The sequence below is a fragment of the Cordyceps fumosorosea genome (assembly GCF_001636725.1).
Source record: "Cordyceps fumosorosea ARSEF 2679 chromosome Unknown scaffold_14, whole genome shotgun sequence".
NCBI classification, from domain to species: domain Eukaryota; kingdom Fungi; phylum Ascomycota; class Sordariomycetes; order Hypocreales; family Cordycipitaceae; genus Cordyceps; species Cordyceps fumosorosea.
The window spans coordinates 564,163-579,782 of record NW_017387314.1 but is presented as its reverse complement, the minus strand read 5'-3'; the positions used below and the strand labels follow the sequence as shown (position 1 = coordinate 579,782).

General features: G+C 53.5%; 7 protein-coding genes across 7 annotated transcripts; 3 read left to right on the top strand and 4 right to left on the bottom strand.

Moving 5' to 3' along the window:
* Positions 1 to 21: 21 nt before the first annotated feature.
* ISF_05835 (hypothetical protein) lies at positions 22 to 1,053 on the top strand (the record flags this gene model as incomplete). The annotated part of the gene is made up of 2 exons (XM_018849440.1): positions 22 to 251; positions 327 to 1,053. 2 exons carry the CDS (start codon positions 22 to 24, stop codon positions 1,051 to 1,053), a joined length of 957 nt encoding a protein of 318 aa, XP_018703467.1.
* A 966-nt stretch (positions 1,054 to 2,019) lies between these two features.
* Positions 2,020 to 3,815, bottom strand: ISF_05834 (hypothetical protein; the record flags this gene model as incomplete). Its single annotated transcript, XM_018849439.1, has 3 exons — positions 2,020 to 2,306; positions 2,362 to 3,673; positions 3,777 to 3,815. The coding sequence occupies 3 exons, from the start codon at positions 3,813 to 3,815 to the stop codon at positions 2,020 to 2,022; spliced, it is 1,638 nt and encodes a 545-aa protein (XP_018703466.1).
* A 3,156-nt stretch (positions 3,816 to 6,971) lies between these two features.
* On the bottom strand, positions 6,972 to 8,582 carry ISF_05833 (SAC3/GANP domain protein; the record flags this gene model as incomplete). Its single annotated transcript, XM_018849438.1, has 3 exons — positions 6,972 to 7,185; positions 7,239 to 8,454; positions 8,513 to 8,582. The coding sequence occupies 3 exons, from the start codon at positions 8,580 to 8,582 to the stop codon at positions 6,972 to 6,974; spliced, it is 1,500 nt and encodes a 499-aa protein (XP_018703465.1).
* Positions 8,583 to 9,842: 1,260 nt separating this feature from the next.
* Positions 9,843 to 11,000, top strand: ISF_05832 (vacuolar protein-sorting-associated protein 36; the record flags this gene model as incomplete). The annotated part of the gene is made up of 1 exon (XM_018849437.1): positions 9,843 to 11,000. The coding sequence occupies one exon, from the start codon at positions 9,843 to 9,845 to the stop codon at positions 10,998 to 11,000; it is 1,158 nt and encodes a 385-aa protein (XP_018703464.1).
* Positions 11,001 to 11,231: 231 nt separating this feature from the next.
* On the bottom strand, positions 11,232 to 12,422 carry ISF_05831 (centromere binding protein Cbh2; the record flags this gene model as incomplete). The annotated part of the gene is made up of 1 exon (XM_018849436.1): positions 11,232 to 12,422. One exon carries the CDS (start codon positions 12,420 to 12,422, stop codon positions 11,232 to 11,234), a length of 1,191 nt encoding a protein of 396 aa, XP_018703463.1.
* A 1,036-nt stretch (positions 12,423 to 13,458) lies between these two features.
* Positions 13,459 to 13,820, bottom strand: ISF_05830 (hypothetical protein; the record flags this gene model as incomplete). The annotated part of the gene is made up of 3 exons (XM_018849435.1): positions 13,459 to 13,492; positions 13,559 to 13,689; positions 13,773 to 13,820. 3 exons carry the CDS (start codon positions 13,818 to 13,820, stop codon positions 13,459 to 13,461), a joined length of 213 nt encoding a protein of 70 aa, XP_018703462.1.
* A 312-nt stretch (positions 13,821 to 14,132) lies between these two features.
* Positions 14,133 to 15,057, top strand: ISF_05829 (Mitochondrial 18kDa protein; the record flags this gene model as incomplete). Its single annotated transcript, XM_018849434.1, has 2 exons — positions 14,133 to 14,332; positions 14,400 to 15,057. 2 exons carry the CDS (start codon positions 14,133 to 14,135, stop codon positions 15,055 to 15,057), a joined length of 858 nt encoding a protein of 285 aa, XP_018703461.1.
* Between the last annotated feature and the right edge of the window lie 563 nt (positions 15,058 to 15,620).

Here is a 15,620-nt window from a genome sequence, read left to right as displayed (position 1 = left end):
GCATATAGAAAAGGACCAACCATGGCTCCCTCGGCGGCGGCCACGACGGCGCAAACACAACCACTCCTCTCCCCTTCGACGCCATCATCTCCATCTACCACATTATCAACTACAACCTCGACCACCACACAATCGAGTCCGCAGTCACGCCAATGGAACACCAAAAACCTTGGCATGCGTATCGGCGCCGACGCCGTGAGCGCCTCCTGCGCTGCCGGGTTAATATCCCCTCTCATCGCCTTCATTGACAAGTAAGTTCGCTTACTCCCAATCCGCTCCTTTGCTTGCCCCTCGCATGTGTCTAACAAACTTCCCTTCCATCCCAGATCCATCATGGAGAACGCATCCGGCTCCAGCCCGTCCATCCTCGCTTCCCTCCGTCGGTCCTTCTCCGAGCTGGCCCGCCACCCACTGCGCACGCTCGCCTCGCGCCCCGTCGGCCTCGTCTTCCTCCTCTACGGCGGCACCTACCTGACTGCCAACGCCCTCGACACCGCCTCCTCCACGCTCTCCAGCCGGCCCGCGCGCGCCACCACCGCCGGCCCCGCCAAGTTCGCCGCCTCCTCCCTCGCCAACGTCTCGCTCTGCGTCTACAAGGACCAGGCCTTTGTCAAGCTCTTCCGCGCGCCCGGCGCCGCCGCCCCGCGACCGGTACCCTTACCTTGCTTTGCGATATTCGCCCTCCGCGACTGCCTCACCATCTTCGCCTCGTTCAACGTCCCCACACGGCTGGCGCCGTACCTGGACGCGTACACGTCGCAGAGCGCGGCGCGCGTGTCCGGCCTGACAGCGGCGCAGTTCCTGGCGCCCGCGGCCGTCCAGCTCGTCTCCACACCGCTGCACCTGCTCGGCCTCGACCTGTACAACCGGCCGTCATCGTCTAAGCCCGCCGCGGCCGCGGCCGGCGTGTCGTGGGGGGAGCGCTGGCGCGCCATCCGCCGCGGATGGTTGCCGTCGTGCGCGGCGCGCATCGGCCGCATCGTCCCGGCCTTTGGCGTCGGCGGTGTCGTCAACTACAAGGTCCGTCAGGGTCTCATGACAAAATTGGAGTGAGCGTGATGCTGGCCTTCCGGTTTCTTTCTTATCCTCTTGTTTCTTGTGCGTCGCTACGAGTGTCTCATAAACGGCACCATTTGCCACACATTTCTGCATGATAGATCCAGAGCGCACTTCCTGGAATCCCCGTTTGTGGGGAGGTTGTCTAGTTTTCTGCATTGTACCACCATCATTAATCAGCATTAGCTTAATCAGCTTTGGAACTTTGGAATTGAGAGACGCAGTAACATGTTTTCTGCTAACGCATCGCCATGACCTTTCTTCTTCAACGATCAATTTGAATGTAGTGATTCGATCAGCGCAAGGTAGATACATTGAAATATTCCATCCTCACATCTTCTTGTTCGTCATCTCTCCGCCACTGCCGCCTCCCGGCATCCATTTTCCTGCTCTGTCCTTCACATATTGCGACAAGTGGCGGTATCACCTTGCCCTAGATCATGTAATTCATCCCTGCCTTCCTCCCGAACCATATAAAATAGCCGCTTTCCATCATTGTTCTCATTTTCACCCCAGGTATAATTGATGTGAGATGAAAAAGACAACATTGAAAAATGAATCAGACCCAACCTAGAACGCCACAGCAAAAACGAAAAGAAAACACAAGCAAGCCATTGCAGAGGCGAGATGTAAAGCCACCTCTCACACAAAAAAGGAAGTGTCCACAGCGATTGCTCTGCTGGCAAGGACAAAGAAAAATATAAATGATGAAGAAGAAATCATGAGGTCGTCTGGAAAGCTCCCTTGCTCTCTCGCATGGGCTGTCACCCTACCTTTAGAGCTGCTAATAAGAGCTGGACGGTGCTGTACATGGTAAAACGTCGCGATAGCGGCCACGAAGTGAGCTTAGAACAAGGCGCGGGCATCTGAAGCTTAAATAGATGCCAGTGAAGTAAAAATTTGTACCCAAGAAAAGAAAAAAGTCCCCTGAAAGAGCACATAGGACAGTCGGTGGCTGTCGGGCTAGTCGCGTAGCACCTCGGCGCGCAGAAGCAGCTTGTCTGACTTGCCGAGAACAGACTCGAGGTCGTAGGCGCTGATCAAGTTGGTCGGCTGCTTTGTCTGCTCGTTGAGAGAGAACAGTTGAAGCTCATCTCGATCTGACACATCCAAGCGGGCCACAATAACGGCTTGGAGCTTCTTGAACTGGGCATCCTTGTCCATGCGCGTATCAACTCGTGGCACTCGTAAGGCAATTAGGTCGTCGCCGTAGTACATCTTGACTTTGATCAGTTGCGCTGGTTGGCCACCTGGGTTGAGTTAGTGTCGTGTCCGGTACCTTTAACAAAAGGCTGTGCATCTTACCTGGCCCCGAGCCGCTGAGTTGGCGTGGCGCCGAGGGAAGGCCCCCGTAGCCGCCACCACTGAGATTGTTTCTAGAATCGTGTCGCGGGTCGCCGTTTTTGGGAGATTCCGAAGATGAATGTTGTGAGTCTTGCGAATCCCTATATTCTTGGCCGTTGGAAGGGCCTTCCATCTCATAATCACCCTCCCGAGGTGCAAAGAATTGCTTGACCAGGGTGCAACGAGAAATATAAGGTGGCTGGCCCAGCAAGTTTTTCACGTATGCGTCCAGGTTGTGCAAGCGACCTTCCGTAATGGCGTCGGTGATGTAGCTGACAGGCCCAGGCATGTATGGAAGTGTTCGTTTTTGCGCTCCCGTATTGCCAGCTTCGTTGGGAAACTCAGTCAGCAGTGCAATCTGGAAGTCGTAAAAGTCTTCGTAATATCGCGAAAGCTCCCAGTGTCGGCCGTCCTCCAACATGGCCTCAATGACGAACCAATACTTTCCCTCGGCAAAGCAGTAACGAGGGATTCGGGCCTGGATCGGGGCGTAGAGATCGGATGTTGAGTTACTGACGTGGTTGGCTGCCTGCTGGGACTGGATGCGAGGGTTTTGACTGGCAGCTGGACTCTCCGCCTGCTGTTGGAGGCTGAGGCGGTTCATGCCCTGTTCCATCTGCTGTTGACCAGCCTCGAACTTTCCGAGAGTTATGCTGCTATTTTTGTATTCGGCCGCCATCTTCTTCCATTCCTCAACACGAGGGACGCCTGCCTGCTTGATGGCGTCGCCTGGGTTGCTAATGGCCCTGTCGGTGGCCATGTCTCTAATTTCGATAAAGGAGACGGGGATTAGCCCAGGGCCGCCGAGTCGGCCGATGGGCTTCGCAACGAACCATTCCGGGTTCGATTGGGCGATGACGATGATAGCCTCGCCAGCCTTGGCATTCAGTTCATCCGCTCGCTCAGCGACAAAATCGTACATGACGATGCCGTAGACCATGGCACCGCCCTTGCCACCAGATTTTGAGAGGCGCTGGATGGGTTTGGCAGATGTGGGGGAAGCGTCGCTGTATCCAGAATCGTGATCTGGTGTCTTGTTGGCCGTAGGGGGGCGAACGGCGCTGCCCTCGGACTGGGAGCTGTCTCGTTCGGTCCGGCCAAGGGCTTGAAAGAAGGCGACGGGCACAAGGCCGCGCGCATCTGGCAGGGCCGGATTGCATGCTTCGTACCAGTCGGGGTCGTCCTCGCGGCCGATAACGTGGAAGAAGTCGCCTACGGAAAAGCTCAGCTCCTGCGAGGTGCGAGCCGTATAGTCGTATAGCGCTCGGATAACCTAATGAAAATGATACGCCAATGAGCATGCAAACGACTAGCGTTTCTCGCCGCCCTGCGGCGAGGATCAAGCCGTGTCGGTGGCTGGGGTCGGACAAACAAACCTTTTTCGGAGGGACTATGGCGATGGCCGATTTTGGCATGACAGAGACATTCTGGCCCTTGTCTTTGTCGCCTTTGATAGATCTTCGAAGAGCCTGTTCGCAGACAGCCAGGCAGATTAGCAAACGCACGGCGCTTCGAACGTATTGATGTGCGTCAAGATTGGCGAGGGTTGGTTCTGGTCTGCAGATCGCGTTGATGGCATTTTGTAACCTAGCGTGAATGTAGGCACTCATCATCTGCCGTCTACCAGACTGAAAAATTGCGCTGCGCCACAGCCTTGAGGCTCGGGCGAAGAGCTGCGATCGCCCACCAACAGCTCGGGAGGGAACGCGATAGAGAGATTGGTGACGGTGAGAAAACGCACCTTCATCTTTGGAGTAATATGGTGATATGTATCTGGTGTTGCCTTGGGGAGAAGAATCTGGCAAGCAAGAGCAGGTAGATGGCTGGCGCAGAGGCGAAGCAATGTCCAGGGGCGGACGGACGAGGAGGTTCGAGGCGCGCGGTAGAGGGGGTCGTTTTCTGTCGGGTGTCGAGGTCTCTTGAGAGTGTCCCCCCTCAATGGAAGTAGCGAGATGTCGCACTAGTTGGATGTTGAGGGAGGAATTAATGGCTGGTGTGAAGAAACAAAGAAGTGGCGGCGGCAAGCGCCGTGGTAGGCCGACAAGTAGCGCACAGGGAGCGGCTCTGGTGGGTCGAAGGCGAGGTGGATGAATGGTTGGTGGTGAAGCGAAGCAGGCAGAAGCGGAGGGATGGTGCGAGGGATGATGGAGGGGGAGAGACGAGGGCGGGAAAAGGAGGGGTTTAAAAATGTTGCGCAAAGAATATTGATGATCCAAGATGTGGCCTCTAATGAGGTGCATATCTTGTCTGCCTGTCTGTATGTCTATGTACTACCAGCCTAGGTATATCTTGATAGATGTCCTGCATTAAGACCAGTTAAGACCAGGTATAAACTCTTGCTTGCCCAGGTATTCGCAGCTTTATTAGATGGCCCCCCAAAGGGGCGCAGCGGGGTCGACAGTGGCTGGAGAAAGCAACAGAACCACTCAAGCCATTCAAAGCCGCCACCAGCAAACCCAATTTGTTACTGTACTGATGTCCTCATGGGTACCTACCTATGTACAGTACATACCTTATTAATAGCACCGAAAAGCAACGGTCGCTGCCTGGGCGCATACTTTTTGACAAATTTTCATCTACATCTATAGCATGGCAATAGCATTGACGGCTGGCTGCATACATGTCGGCAAGTTTGATGTTCTGTAAACAAAAACAGGAACGTTTCGAAAAAGCTGCCAGGACAAATGTCCCCATCCCCTCCAGGTACCTGGGTACCTACAGATATGTATGTACTGTACATGGAGCCAACCATCACTCGCTTCGGCCTGCCGTTTAATCGGCGCCGTAAATCATAATAAGCTGAGTACCGTACCTTAAAGAAAGCCTTTCTACTAGAAAAAGTTATAGGGAACAACGATATTACCCATACTAACTAACTACCAGTAGCTCGTAGGTTTTCTATAGCAGCCTATGTTACTGTGAGTACATAGCAGCAGACACTCATCGCCCAGATAGACGGGCATTCACTCTAACGAGCCCAACAGCCATTTAATTCGCCTCTTTTATGCAACTTCATCACCTTATAATAAACCATGCGTACGTGCGCTATATGTTCCTCCGGCTGCTCACCACTCCAGCCAGCCCAACAGTGTTGATGACGCCAACGTTCCACGGTCCTCGATGACAACGCCACCACTATGCAAACCAGTGCTAAGGTATACCTGCAATCTGACTTTGTAGACCTCTACAGTAACAGTCTCGTTTACCCGCCATCATTTGCTATTTGTCATGACGTCTACGGCCCAAACAGGGAAAAAGAAAGCAAAAAAAACAATTCATTCCATAGGCGCCAAATTCGGGGTCTTGTGGCCCGTTGAAACTGCCCTAGCCAACCACCACTGGAATGCGACCCCTATTTCGGCCGGGCCATTGTTTCTTGTAACCACTTTCACGGCGCATAAAAGATACATTTGTTTGATTCCCAAGCCGCAAGCCGCGGCCCCTCAGTTGACCGAGTTGCTTTGCCCGCATTGCAATGCCCCTCAGCTCTCGGCGGAAATTGGGCACACGGCGTCGGGCGCCACAAGTTATCTGCCAGCAGCCGTACCTGCAGCTGGACGAGCATCATGGCATCGCACTAACATCCGTTTGGGCCGCACAGCGTATAGACGGCATGGGAAATATACGAATGTAAAACAATGCTGTGCTCTTTCAACCGCTGCTGCTTAGCTGGTTCGGCGTCCTGGCTCGGCGGCTGGCCCATTGTTCAGTCGTTTGCTGTTCATGTCTTGTGTTCGTGCAATGTGATACAGCGCCAAAGAAGTCCCGATGGAAGCATGGATAGAAGCATCAATACTCTTGCAATCTTCCTAGCCAACGTATCGCAAAACCGCAATCGCTGCCACAGGGCCCAAGACCCCGGGGCTGTGTAGTAGTGCCTCGTCATTGGCTCTCGGCAGAGATCCTGAAACGTCTGCACCTCTTCTTCCGCCACGCGCATGAACCTGCAGGCTTCATGATTCAAGGCCAAGCATAGATGTGCAAACAATTTCCACATGCACCACATATTCACAGTCCGTCGCATGACAGCTCAAAGGCGGGGGAAAATCATCTGCAAAAACTTCCAAGCTATCAAAACTAAGATACTAAGCGGCCTATGTCTCTAACTTATCCAATGACTACCAAAAGAAAAGCCGTCAATGTCGATTACGGCTACCAGAAAAACAAGAATTCAACAAAACGTGTGCCCCTTCGCGTTCAATGCAAGCGCCAGAACGCCTGAACCGGGTAGAAGTGTATGAGTCTCCCATGCTGCTTTTGTAAATAGTTGGTCGCATCTTCGCTTGCCTCAACGAAAACAAGCTCCGCCGTCCCACCGAATGCTGAACCGTGATCGCTCGCTAGTTGTGATGAGATGAAAAAGAAATATCGAGAGTGCGCTGGCAAAAGAAGATTTTTGCCTCTACAGGGACGTAACGGAGATCATGTCGGTCAAAAAGAAAAAGTGCCAAAAAAGGGAGCCGCTCGTCACCAGAGGGTCCGGGCAACTCGTCGTTCCAAGGATCGGGGGTGGTGACGGGATGGTGTATGGAAGCTCGCAAAGAAATGAATAAAAACTTAAGGGGTCACGTTCAGATCTGACCCTTGATATCGACTCTTTTGAAGGCTGTGGCGCGGGAGTCCTCAAAGAGGTTTCCGGCCTTGCCTGTCAAAAAGACGATATTGTCGGAACGATCTTCGAGCAAGTCTTGACCTTGTTGGTCAATGATGAACTGGGCTGCATCCGCATCTGATTCGAAACCCAGCTCTTCAGTGATGAAGCGGAGCTTCACATCGGGTTTGTACCTATATCTGTGTTAGCGTTCGCAGTCAGAATCTATGGGCAATTCACAACTCACGCTCTGCACATATTACATAGCGCTGATAGGCGCTCTCGGACCACAAACATATCCATAAGATATGCTCCCATGTTGGGGGTGTCGAGGTATAGTTGGAAGAATTTATGATAACTCCCCAACGCCAATGCCGACCGCACGCTCAATGCGTGCTTAATCGGCGGCTCCTCCTTCTCTGCTGCGGTTAGATCGGCCAACGTGTCGTTCAATCCAGTCCGGTTGGCTGTGTGAATAAAATATAAAATACGGTACGCTTTGAATTCCATGGGGTTTCCTTTCAGGCCCAGCTCGTATAGAGAACGCAGCTGGGTCTGACATTGATTATACTCACCGATATCCCCCTTCTCAAGCGCGATTCTGGCGTGGATTTCGTAGACCGAAACTGTAAAGTCGTTTCTTATGCGCTGTACAGTCAAATCTTGACGCATCGATTTAAACTGGTCGCACACATAAGAGTAGTTGCCCTCTTTCCTCCACTTCTTCTTCAGCAAATCCAAGGTTTGACGCAAAATGTGTTCAGGGCGAACGTTGGAAGGGATGGGAGGCGCAGTTAGGCGTAGATATCTCTTCTCCAATACCTCGCTGGTGCCCACGATAGGTCCCGAGGATATGATATTCTCCGTTGGTGTAATATTCGCGGCATTGTACTCGTTCTCGAAGCGGCGTTTGCGCTTATTTGCGTCCTTCTGGAACTTACTGGACTTTGTTCGGTTGTCCATGTCTCCTTGTTTGTCATATGCAGGCGATGTCCGAATCTCCAGTGAGTTACGATCCTTAACAGTGTTCCATGGGGCTTTCGCGACAGCTTCGTTTGCGAACTCGGTGGATTTTCGCTTTCTCGTATTTTCGACGCTATACAGTGGGTTCCCTAATTTTGCGGCTCGGTCTGCTTTAACCAGCACTTGAGGCAGTGGCATCTTATCCCAGTCAAGCGAATGCATAGAGCCGTTCTCCTTGGCTGTTCCAATAGTCTCCTTAAGTTTGGCCTCTAGCTCGGAGCGGGTCACTGAGGCATCGTCGTTCTGGGGAAGGAAAGATCGCTGGACATATCTTCTAACGGAATCCGGCCATTCAGTCTTCGCCTTGGAATGAGTCTCGGGAGGTGAGGCAGCGGGTGGTGACATTGCAGGGGGAGCGGACGGCTCCGCCTGGTTTGGGCGAGGAGCAGGAATATATTGTGAGAACCCTTGTCGAATTTGTACAGGGATGAATGCAGGATCTGTTAAGATATGTTAATCACTGGCGCCACTGAAGTTGCACAGACAGGTGGTACATACTCGGTGAATAGGCATAGGGAGCAGACTGGGCGGCTTGCGCTGTTTGCGTGGCAGGCCAGCCAGACACCATATTGAGTGCGATAGCTGGTTTAAGGTTAGTTCACGGGAGTGATCGATGGTGATGACGACGAAATATGAGCGGAGTTTCTTCAAGGGATGGGTGCAGTCTCGCAACAAGATTTGACGAGTGGTTTCGAGTGAGGGCTGAGAGTTCTCGAAAATGATGGGGGATGTGCCGCAACGGTTTGGGTCCCGTGACCCGGGCGGCAGAATCTCGGGTAACACAAGACTGCCTTGCATGTGCACAAGGCGGCAACAGTTGAACATGGCAACGTTAGCATTTATTAATTCAGGAGCAGCTGATCAAGTTCGTTTCTTCGAGGTGGCTTGTGGGCTTCTATTCTGATTTAATTCTTATCTTGATTTTGGCTGCCAACTTTGCCACATTTTCGGCTCACTCGAACCCGAGCAGGCTCTGTGGCGATCTTCACCCACGTCTGTCCTCACTCACTTTACATCAAAACCACCAGCCACGGCGATGTGACATGACGGATGTTTTTAAAACACATTGACTTGACCACGGCGCTAAGGCCCTCATATCTACCAGATGAGGTGCTGCTATTCGTGCAAGATAATGTCGGCCTCTATGAGGGGTAAGCGCTCTTTGTCTCCGCCCGCTCAGAACAAGACACTGATTCTGCGAAGCAAGTTCAAATTGCCAAATCAACAAAATGGGCAGGTATACTTGACTACACATCGAATATGTTACGTGGATAAAAACGAGCCTCGCCTAAACTCTGCGGCCCTGGAACTCAAAGACGTGGATAGACATGAATTCTATGCGGGGTTCCTCAAGTCGTCGGCCAAGATTACCCTAATACCCAAGCTGCTTCGCAGGACGGGTCTTCAGAATCAACGTTCTTCGACCACTGCGCAGAGTCCGAGACTTTCAACTCCAAAACCGAGCGGTGAAGGCGGCTATCGACCTCCAAGTGACTCGACTACTGTCACAGCCGCCACCTGGGTTTGCAAGATATGCAGCTTCTCCAATCCAGTGCCTGCCAACTTTGATGCTATGACAGCAAATGCACACACGCCTTTACCGCCATGCCTAGCTTGTGGTATAAAGCCAACGTTGCAGCACGTTCTAAAAGCTGCCATATCGAATGCCTCCAAGCGATCTGCAGCACCACCTCCGGGTTCGCCAGCGGCTGCCGAGCGAGCAACGGACGTCGGCACCTTCAGCCAAGGCGCCAGCCGCGGGTCAAAAGATCCTCTTCAGTGCCCCAGATGTACATTTTCCAATCACCCATCTTTAAACTCATGTGAGATGTGTGGCGCGTCGCTTGTGTCCAAGGCAGGTCCTGTTCTTGCGTCCACTCCTGCCCTAGACAGCGACAGAACTGAGTCACCTGGGCCCATGCTTGATAATAATAATGCAAGCGGTCCTATCAGCTTAGAAGCCATTGAGGGAGTCAAGATATCTTTCCGCGGCGGGGGGGAGAAGATTTTCTACGAACGATTGAAAGGGTCTATGACGCAGCGGAAGTGGCTGCTGCAGAATGCCCCTCCCCCACCCAAGGGACGCCCGCGAGATGGCAGCGTCTCCGGCGCGGAAGGCGATGCGGGCCAAAGTGAACGCAGAACAAAGACGGCGGGGATTGCTGGCCTTGAGCAGCTTGGACTGAGCAGGCACAAGAACAATGAATTGCTCATTGGTAGTGCCTTTGAAGACCTGGAAGCGCTCATGGCCTCTGCAAAGGAGGTGATTGCGCTTGCAGAGAGGTTTTCTTTGCAGAAAGGCTCCGGGAACGGCGGCAGCTTCTCTGCGGAGGAGAATGCCATCCTTGCGGAGTCGGCAAGTCAGCTTGGCCTTGTGACGACAAAGGACATGTTGGGCGGCGGCGGGTCAGAATCCCTCTATCTCTCAGAGCTAGCGCGCAACCTGGCCGAGTTCCTCACCGACGACACGCGGAGCGTCCTGAAAAAGGCGGGCGGCATCTTAACTCTAGTCGATCTGTGGGCCATGTTCAACAGGGCGCGTGGCGGCGTTGAGCTCGTCAGCCCGCTCGACTTTGAAAAGGCCGCCCGGCTGTGGGAGAGCCTGAAGCTGCCCCTGCGCCTCCGCACGTTCAGGAGCGGCGTCATGGTCGTCCAGGGCCGGGACCGCACCGACGAGATCACCATCAAGGCGCTGCTCACGTGGCTCCAGGACCTTCACGAGTTCCCTCCAGACCGCGAGGTTCTCTGGGACTGGCGGGCGTTTGGCCGGGGCGTTACGGCCCAAGAAGCCGCGGAGCGGTTCGGCTGGAGCCTCGGCGTTGCGGAGGAGGAGCTGCTCATGGCCGAGGAGCATGGGGCATTGTGCAGAGAAGAGGGTCTGGAAGGGCTCAAGTTTTGGAAGAACTACATAGGCTCAGACCCAGTAGACGATAAGGAGCCAGAAGACCCTATAGTCGCGCTGCTAAGAAGTGCTGCACTCATATAGACAAACAAAGAGGCACATGCGTCTTAAAACGTCAATTTTCATTGATGACCTCTAATCGTACACCTCGTAATAACATTGGTATCCTTCCGTAAACATGAAAACGCCAGCTAAAATTACTGCCAGAGAAATACGACATAGATTGACAGCAATACACACAGCACTCTGGAAATGCGAGTGCAATATAAGCAGAAACAAGATGCGTTAACGCTCTTGACAAAGAGAAACTTCAGTCTAGACAACAACATGGGTAGACAAGTGTTCGACGGCTTCCTTGATACTTCTCAGCATGCGCTGATTGATGCAGAATGGACAGCGCAGGGGCCTTTCGTGAGTTTCCAGCGGGTCAGTGGAGTGAATCGGCGTCAACGTCAACTCTGGCGGCATTTCATGCGACGGTGTCTCGTATCTGTGGTCAGGTGGCGGTCTGTCATCAATCATCGGTGGTACCCCTAAGCTTGCTCGCTCGGCTCGCTCGCGTTCCTCACGGACGGCCGCGGCCTGTTCCTCGGCGGCCTGCTCTTCTTCCTGGAGTTGGCGGAGCGCGTTCTGCAGCACGACTTCGGGGTCATCCTCCGCGTACATGTGCTGCTGCTGCTGCTCTTGCTGCTGTTGATGATGCTGATGATGCTGTTGATGCTGCTGCTGCTCCTCCGGCGGCACCGGCGGGGGCAGCTCAGCCTCGTGCGGCGAGATGGGCATGTCGTGCGTCGGCGGGTTCTCGAGGGTGATGCGGTGGAGGATCTCGTCGCGGACGAGGGCACAGGTGCCGAGTGACGCCTCGACGCCGACGACACGAAGGACCTGCTCGCGGATAGCTGCGGGGCTCGTATCTGGCGCTATGGCCATGAAGCGCGAGACGCTCTCGGCGAGGTAGTCAACGTCCTCGGCGGTATTCATGGCCGAGTCATTGTGCCGTCGCTGCCGACGGATGAGTAGCCCGTATCTCTTCTTGAACCTATGGATCCAGCCGGGCGAGAACTCGGGCGCGGCCTCGTCGCGGTAGCGGGGCAGCTGGCTGAAGATTGTCTTCGCCTTTTCGCCCAGCTCATCGTTCGTTGGTTGTCGTCCGGAGTTTTGCACTTGCTGATACCACAGCAAAACCAGCTTCTCTACGTCGGGCCAGTTGCCGAACCGTAGACGCGACCCAGACAGCTGCGGGTGTTCTCCATCAAGTCGAGAGTATTTGGGCGACAGCGAGTGGGATACAGTGGACTGGCTGATCATCTGCCCGTACTGCGAAAAGAACCAGTCGATGCAGGCCCTGTGGGAAGGGCGCAAAGGTTGGCTACTAGCCCATCTCCTCAACGCGCGACGCTGATCGAGCGTCAGTGAATGGCGTTCCTTAGAAGTCGTAACCGGCGTTAACGAGAGATCGTGGGCTGGGTCGGGGAGCAACGCTGGGTCGGTGGTGTCTTCCGACATGGTTGAGTCGCAGCTATGCCAGGGTGGGTTTGGGTAGCTGCGATTGTTGCAATCGTTGTATCCGATGAGTGGCATTGGAGAGGAATTTCGACTAAGGCGGTGATGCGTCTGTCAAGGCCGCCAGTTTGGGTAGCTGCACGTGATCTATTTGTAACCGCTTTGCCGCTTGTGCTTGCTAAGTGCAAAATTTCTTGGGACAGGATCGCTGCGGAATTGCACTACGGGCGTTTGCGCTAACAGGGGCGGCGAATATGGCCTAAATGAAAATGCATATTCATGAGATGGTGTTCGAAGAGAAGTCAAGGGCATACAAAATGACAGGGAAGCTGACGAAGTAAGTTCATGAAAGAACCAAGAGTTGCCGTAGTTATGGTACCATGTATCGTTTGTGTAACATGCGCTTTTGTCGCCACTTTCAGCATTGGCCATTCTGTGCCCAAAAGTCTGAACTGTTGTATTTATAGGCTATTACTTAAATGTGGCCTTCACTCTGTGAGAAGAGTCAATACCCTGAATTGAGCAGCCTGCTCCTGTGCAAGGGTAGTAAAAGAATGTGGTGAGAAAAATAGCCCGAGATAGTTGGCATAAAAACACAGTCAACCCGGTGATATTATTGTCTTGCCTAGGCACGTAGCTCCTGGTTGACGAACCTGCACCCATCTTAAGCTCTTCAGGCTCTGAACGAGCACTAATATTATTGGATTCTCCCCGGCAGGTGCGAAGTAGGGAGCCTTCTGGGCAAGTATTCGTCATTCCGTACGTCGGTAGCAATATGCTGATCGATGTAACTCGTGGGAAGAGTCTCGTTTGGTTTCGTTGGAGCCGTCTCGGTTGATCTCAGCCCTGCGGTTAACGAAGTTGTTCCAGATCAAAATGAAATCATCACAGCTGCAAAAGTCGACAAAGAAATCCCGCGCATAAATTGAAGCGCCGAAATGCTGTCTCGCTCGACCACTAGGTCGAGCGTAACTGGCAGTACCAGCTATATATATACATCGCGTCGTACAATGTCCCGCCCAATGCCTCGGTAACCCAATTAGTTCTTCTTCTCCGCCTGCTCGATGAACTTCCTGTAAGGGGGAGGTTAGCACATGAGGTTCTCGTTCGCCGAATCCGTTGGCTGGGAAATGTCGCACTTGATGAAGTCGGCCTCGTCGGAGCTGGCAGCGTTGATCGGGGGAGCAGCGGTGCTGGCGGCAGGGGCCTTGGGGCCGGAAGAGACGTAGTAGATGCCACCGGCAAAGGTGGCGAGCCAGCCCATGGCAAGCTATGGCGCTCCGTTAGTATTCGTGCCGGCGTCGCAAGAGTGCTCATGCGGAATTGGCTTCCAAGGGGGGTGGCAGGTCATACGTAGTGGCTACCGATTTGACGGCCAGCAATGGTGTAGGAGGCGCCCATTTTGAAGATGCTTTCGGAAGACGAATTGAAGGAATTGGAGCACGTCGCGTATCAATTGAACGATACTGAAGGCTGAGGTTGCTGGTGGAGAGGTCAGAAATTCGGGAGTCCGCAGGCCTGGAAACGCAGGCCCGTAACGCGGCTATACTTCGGCGGGCCATGTCAAGCTTCCGAGCACTGATAAGCGTCGATGGATGCGCCCAGTTATCCCTTAATGGTTGCATCATCGCAGTAAATTTGTCAAATCTTGTCTTTCTAGAGCATTTCCAGATAATCAATCTCTCTTTTATTTTCTTGGGAACATAGCCGAAAATGCCTTGGTGGGGGAAATCAGAAACGCCCAAGGAGGAGCAGCCATCCAGCGCCAACTCCAGCGCCAACTCCAGCGCCAACTCCAGCACCGAGGTCGACAAGCTCCCGGCCAGAGAAAAGCTCCCCGCCAAACTGCAAAAGATTGTCAACAAGGCCAATGCAGAGAATAGCAGCTTCTTTGACGATGTCAAGGAGGGAAAGTAAGCTTTCTACACCTCCATTATCCAAGCATCCCTCCCATAATCCAGTTACTAACCCTGTACATAGCGGGCCGGACTCTACAGAGACCAACCTCCGATATGCCGCCTACGCAACTCGTTTACGGACCATTATGCTCTCTGCGCATAGATATGTAGCATACACCTCCGACATTGGCGAATCATTTCGACCCGTAGCTCACCCCAAGGTGGTGCGCGCTGCGTACGGCATCTCGTGGCTGTATCTCCTCGGCGACGTCAGCCACGAGGGTTACAGGGCATACATTCACAACCAGAGAATTCTCAACCCCCAGATGGAGCTCACGGCTCACCAGCAAAAGATTACCGGTCTCCCCGCGACAGAAACCAAGCAGCTGACGCCGGGTGTCGTGCCGCCGCTCGAGGACTACCGGACGGTCATGGTGCAGCGAGGTATTTTCCAGGCCGTTGCCAGTATGGGACTGCCGGCGTTCACTATCCACAGCGTTGTCCGCTACTCTGGGCGGGCGCTGAAGAATGCCAAGAACGCAACCTTCCGCACTTGGACACCTATTGGACTCGGCCTCGCGGTCGTCCCCTTCCTTCCGGCCATGTTTGACGAGCCTGTAGAGCACGCTGTCGAATATGTGTTCCATAAAGGCTTTGAAGCTTTCGGAGGCAAGCAAGCCGTGGGCAATGCGCCTGTGACGGGAAGAGAGGCTGAGCTTGGAAAGGTCAAGAAAGAATGAGCCCCTCGGTGCTACCCGGGAGACCGCTGATTTTCTGTTCCTTCCTATTCTTTTGCTAAATATAGCGCTCAACTCTTTCATCTTTCGTACATATATTGTAGTCAACTATACGCTATTCGCTTCTATTCACTCAGACCTACTTGAATATTGTGTCACCTCCTGCGCAAAGCAGATTCACCTGTTCGCTGACTCTTAGTTCATCGTGCGACGAGGCCAGCGCAATTCAAGCCCCTAGACTACAGTCGCACCTATTTGACAAAGAGTAAAATGTGAGAGAGCTTAGGAAAATTGACACTGCCACTCAGTAATACTCTATTCAGTTTGTTGAAACGAACAAAGACATTCTGCAGCCGCTGGCGGCCCGACTGTGTTGCTTGGCGCGGCCTTGTTCCACTCTGGACCGCATCGCCACACTCACTGGCAGGCGCTTCTAGACGCTTCGCCCAACGTTGGTCATCATCACATCGCAACCACTTCTGCCTATACGCGCCACGGCCGCGCGTGACGAATCACGCCATATACCTCTTACCTATAAAAAGTCCTATTTGGCCTAGATACCAGCA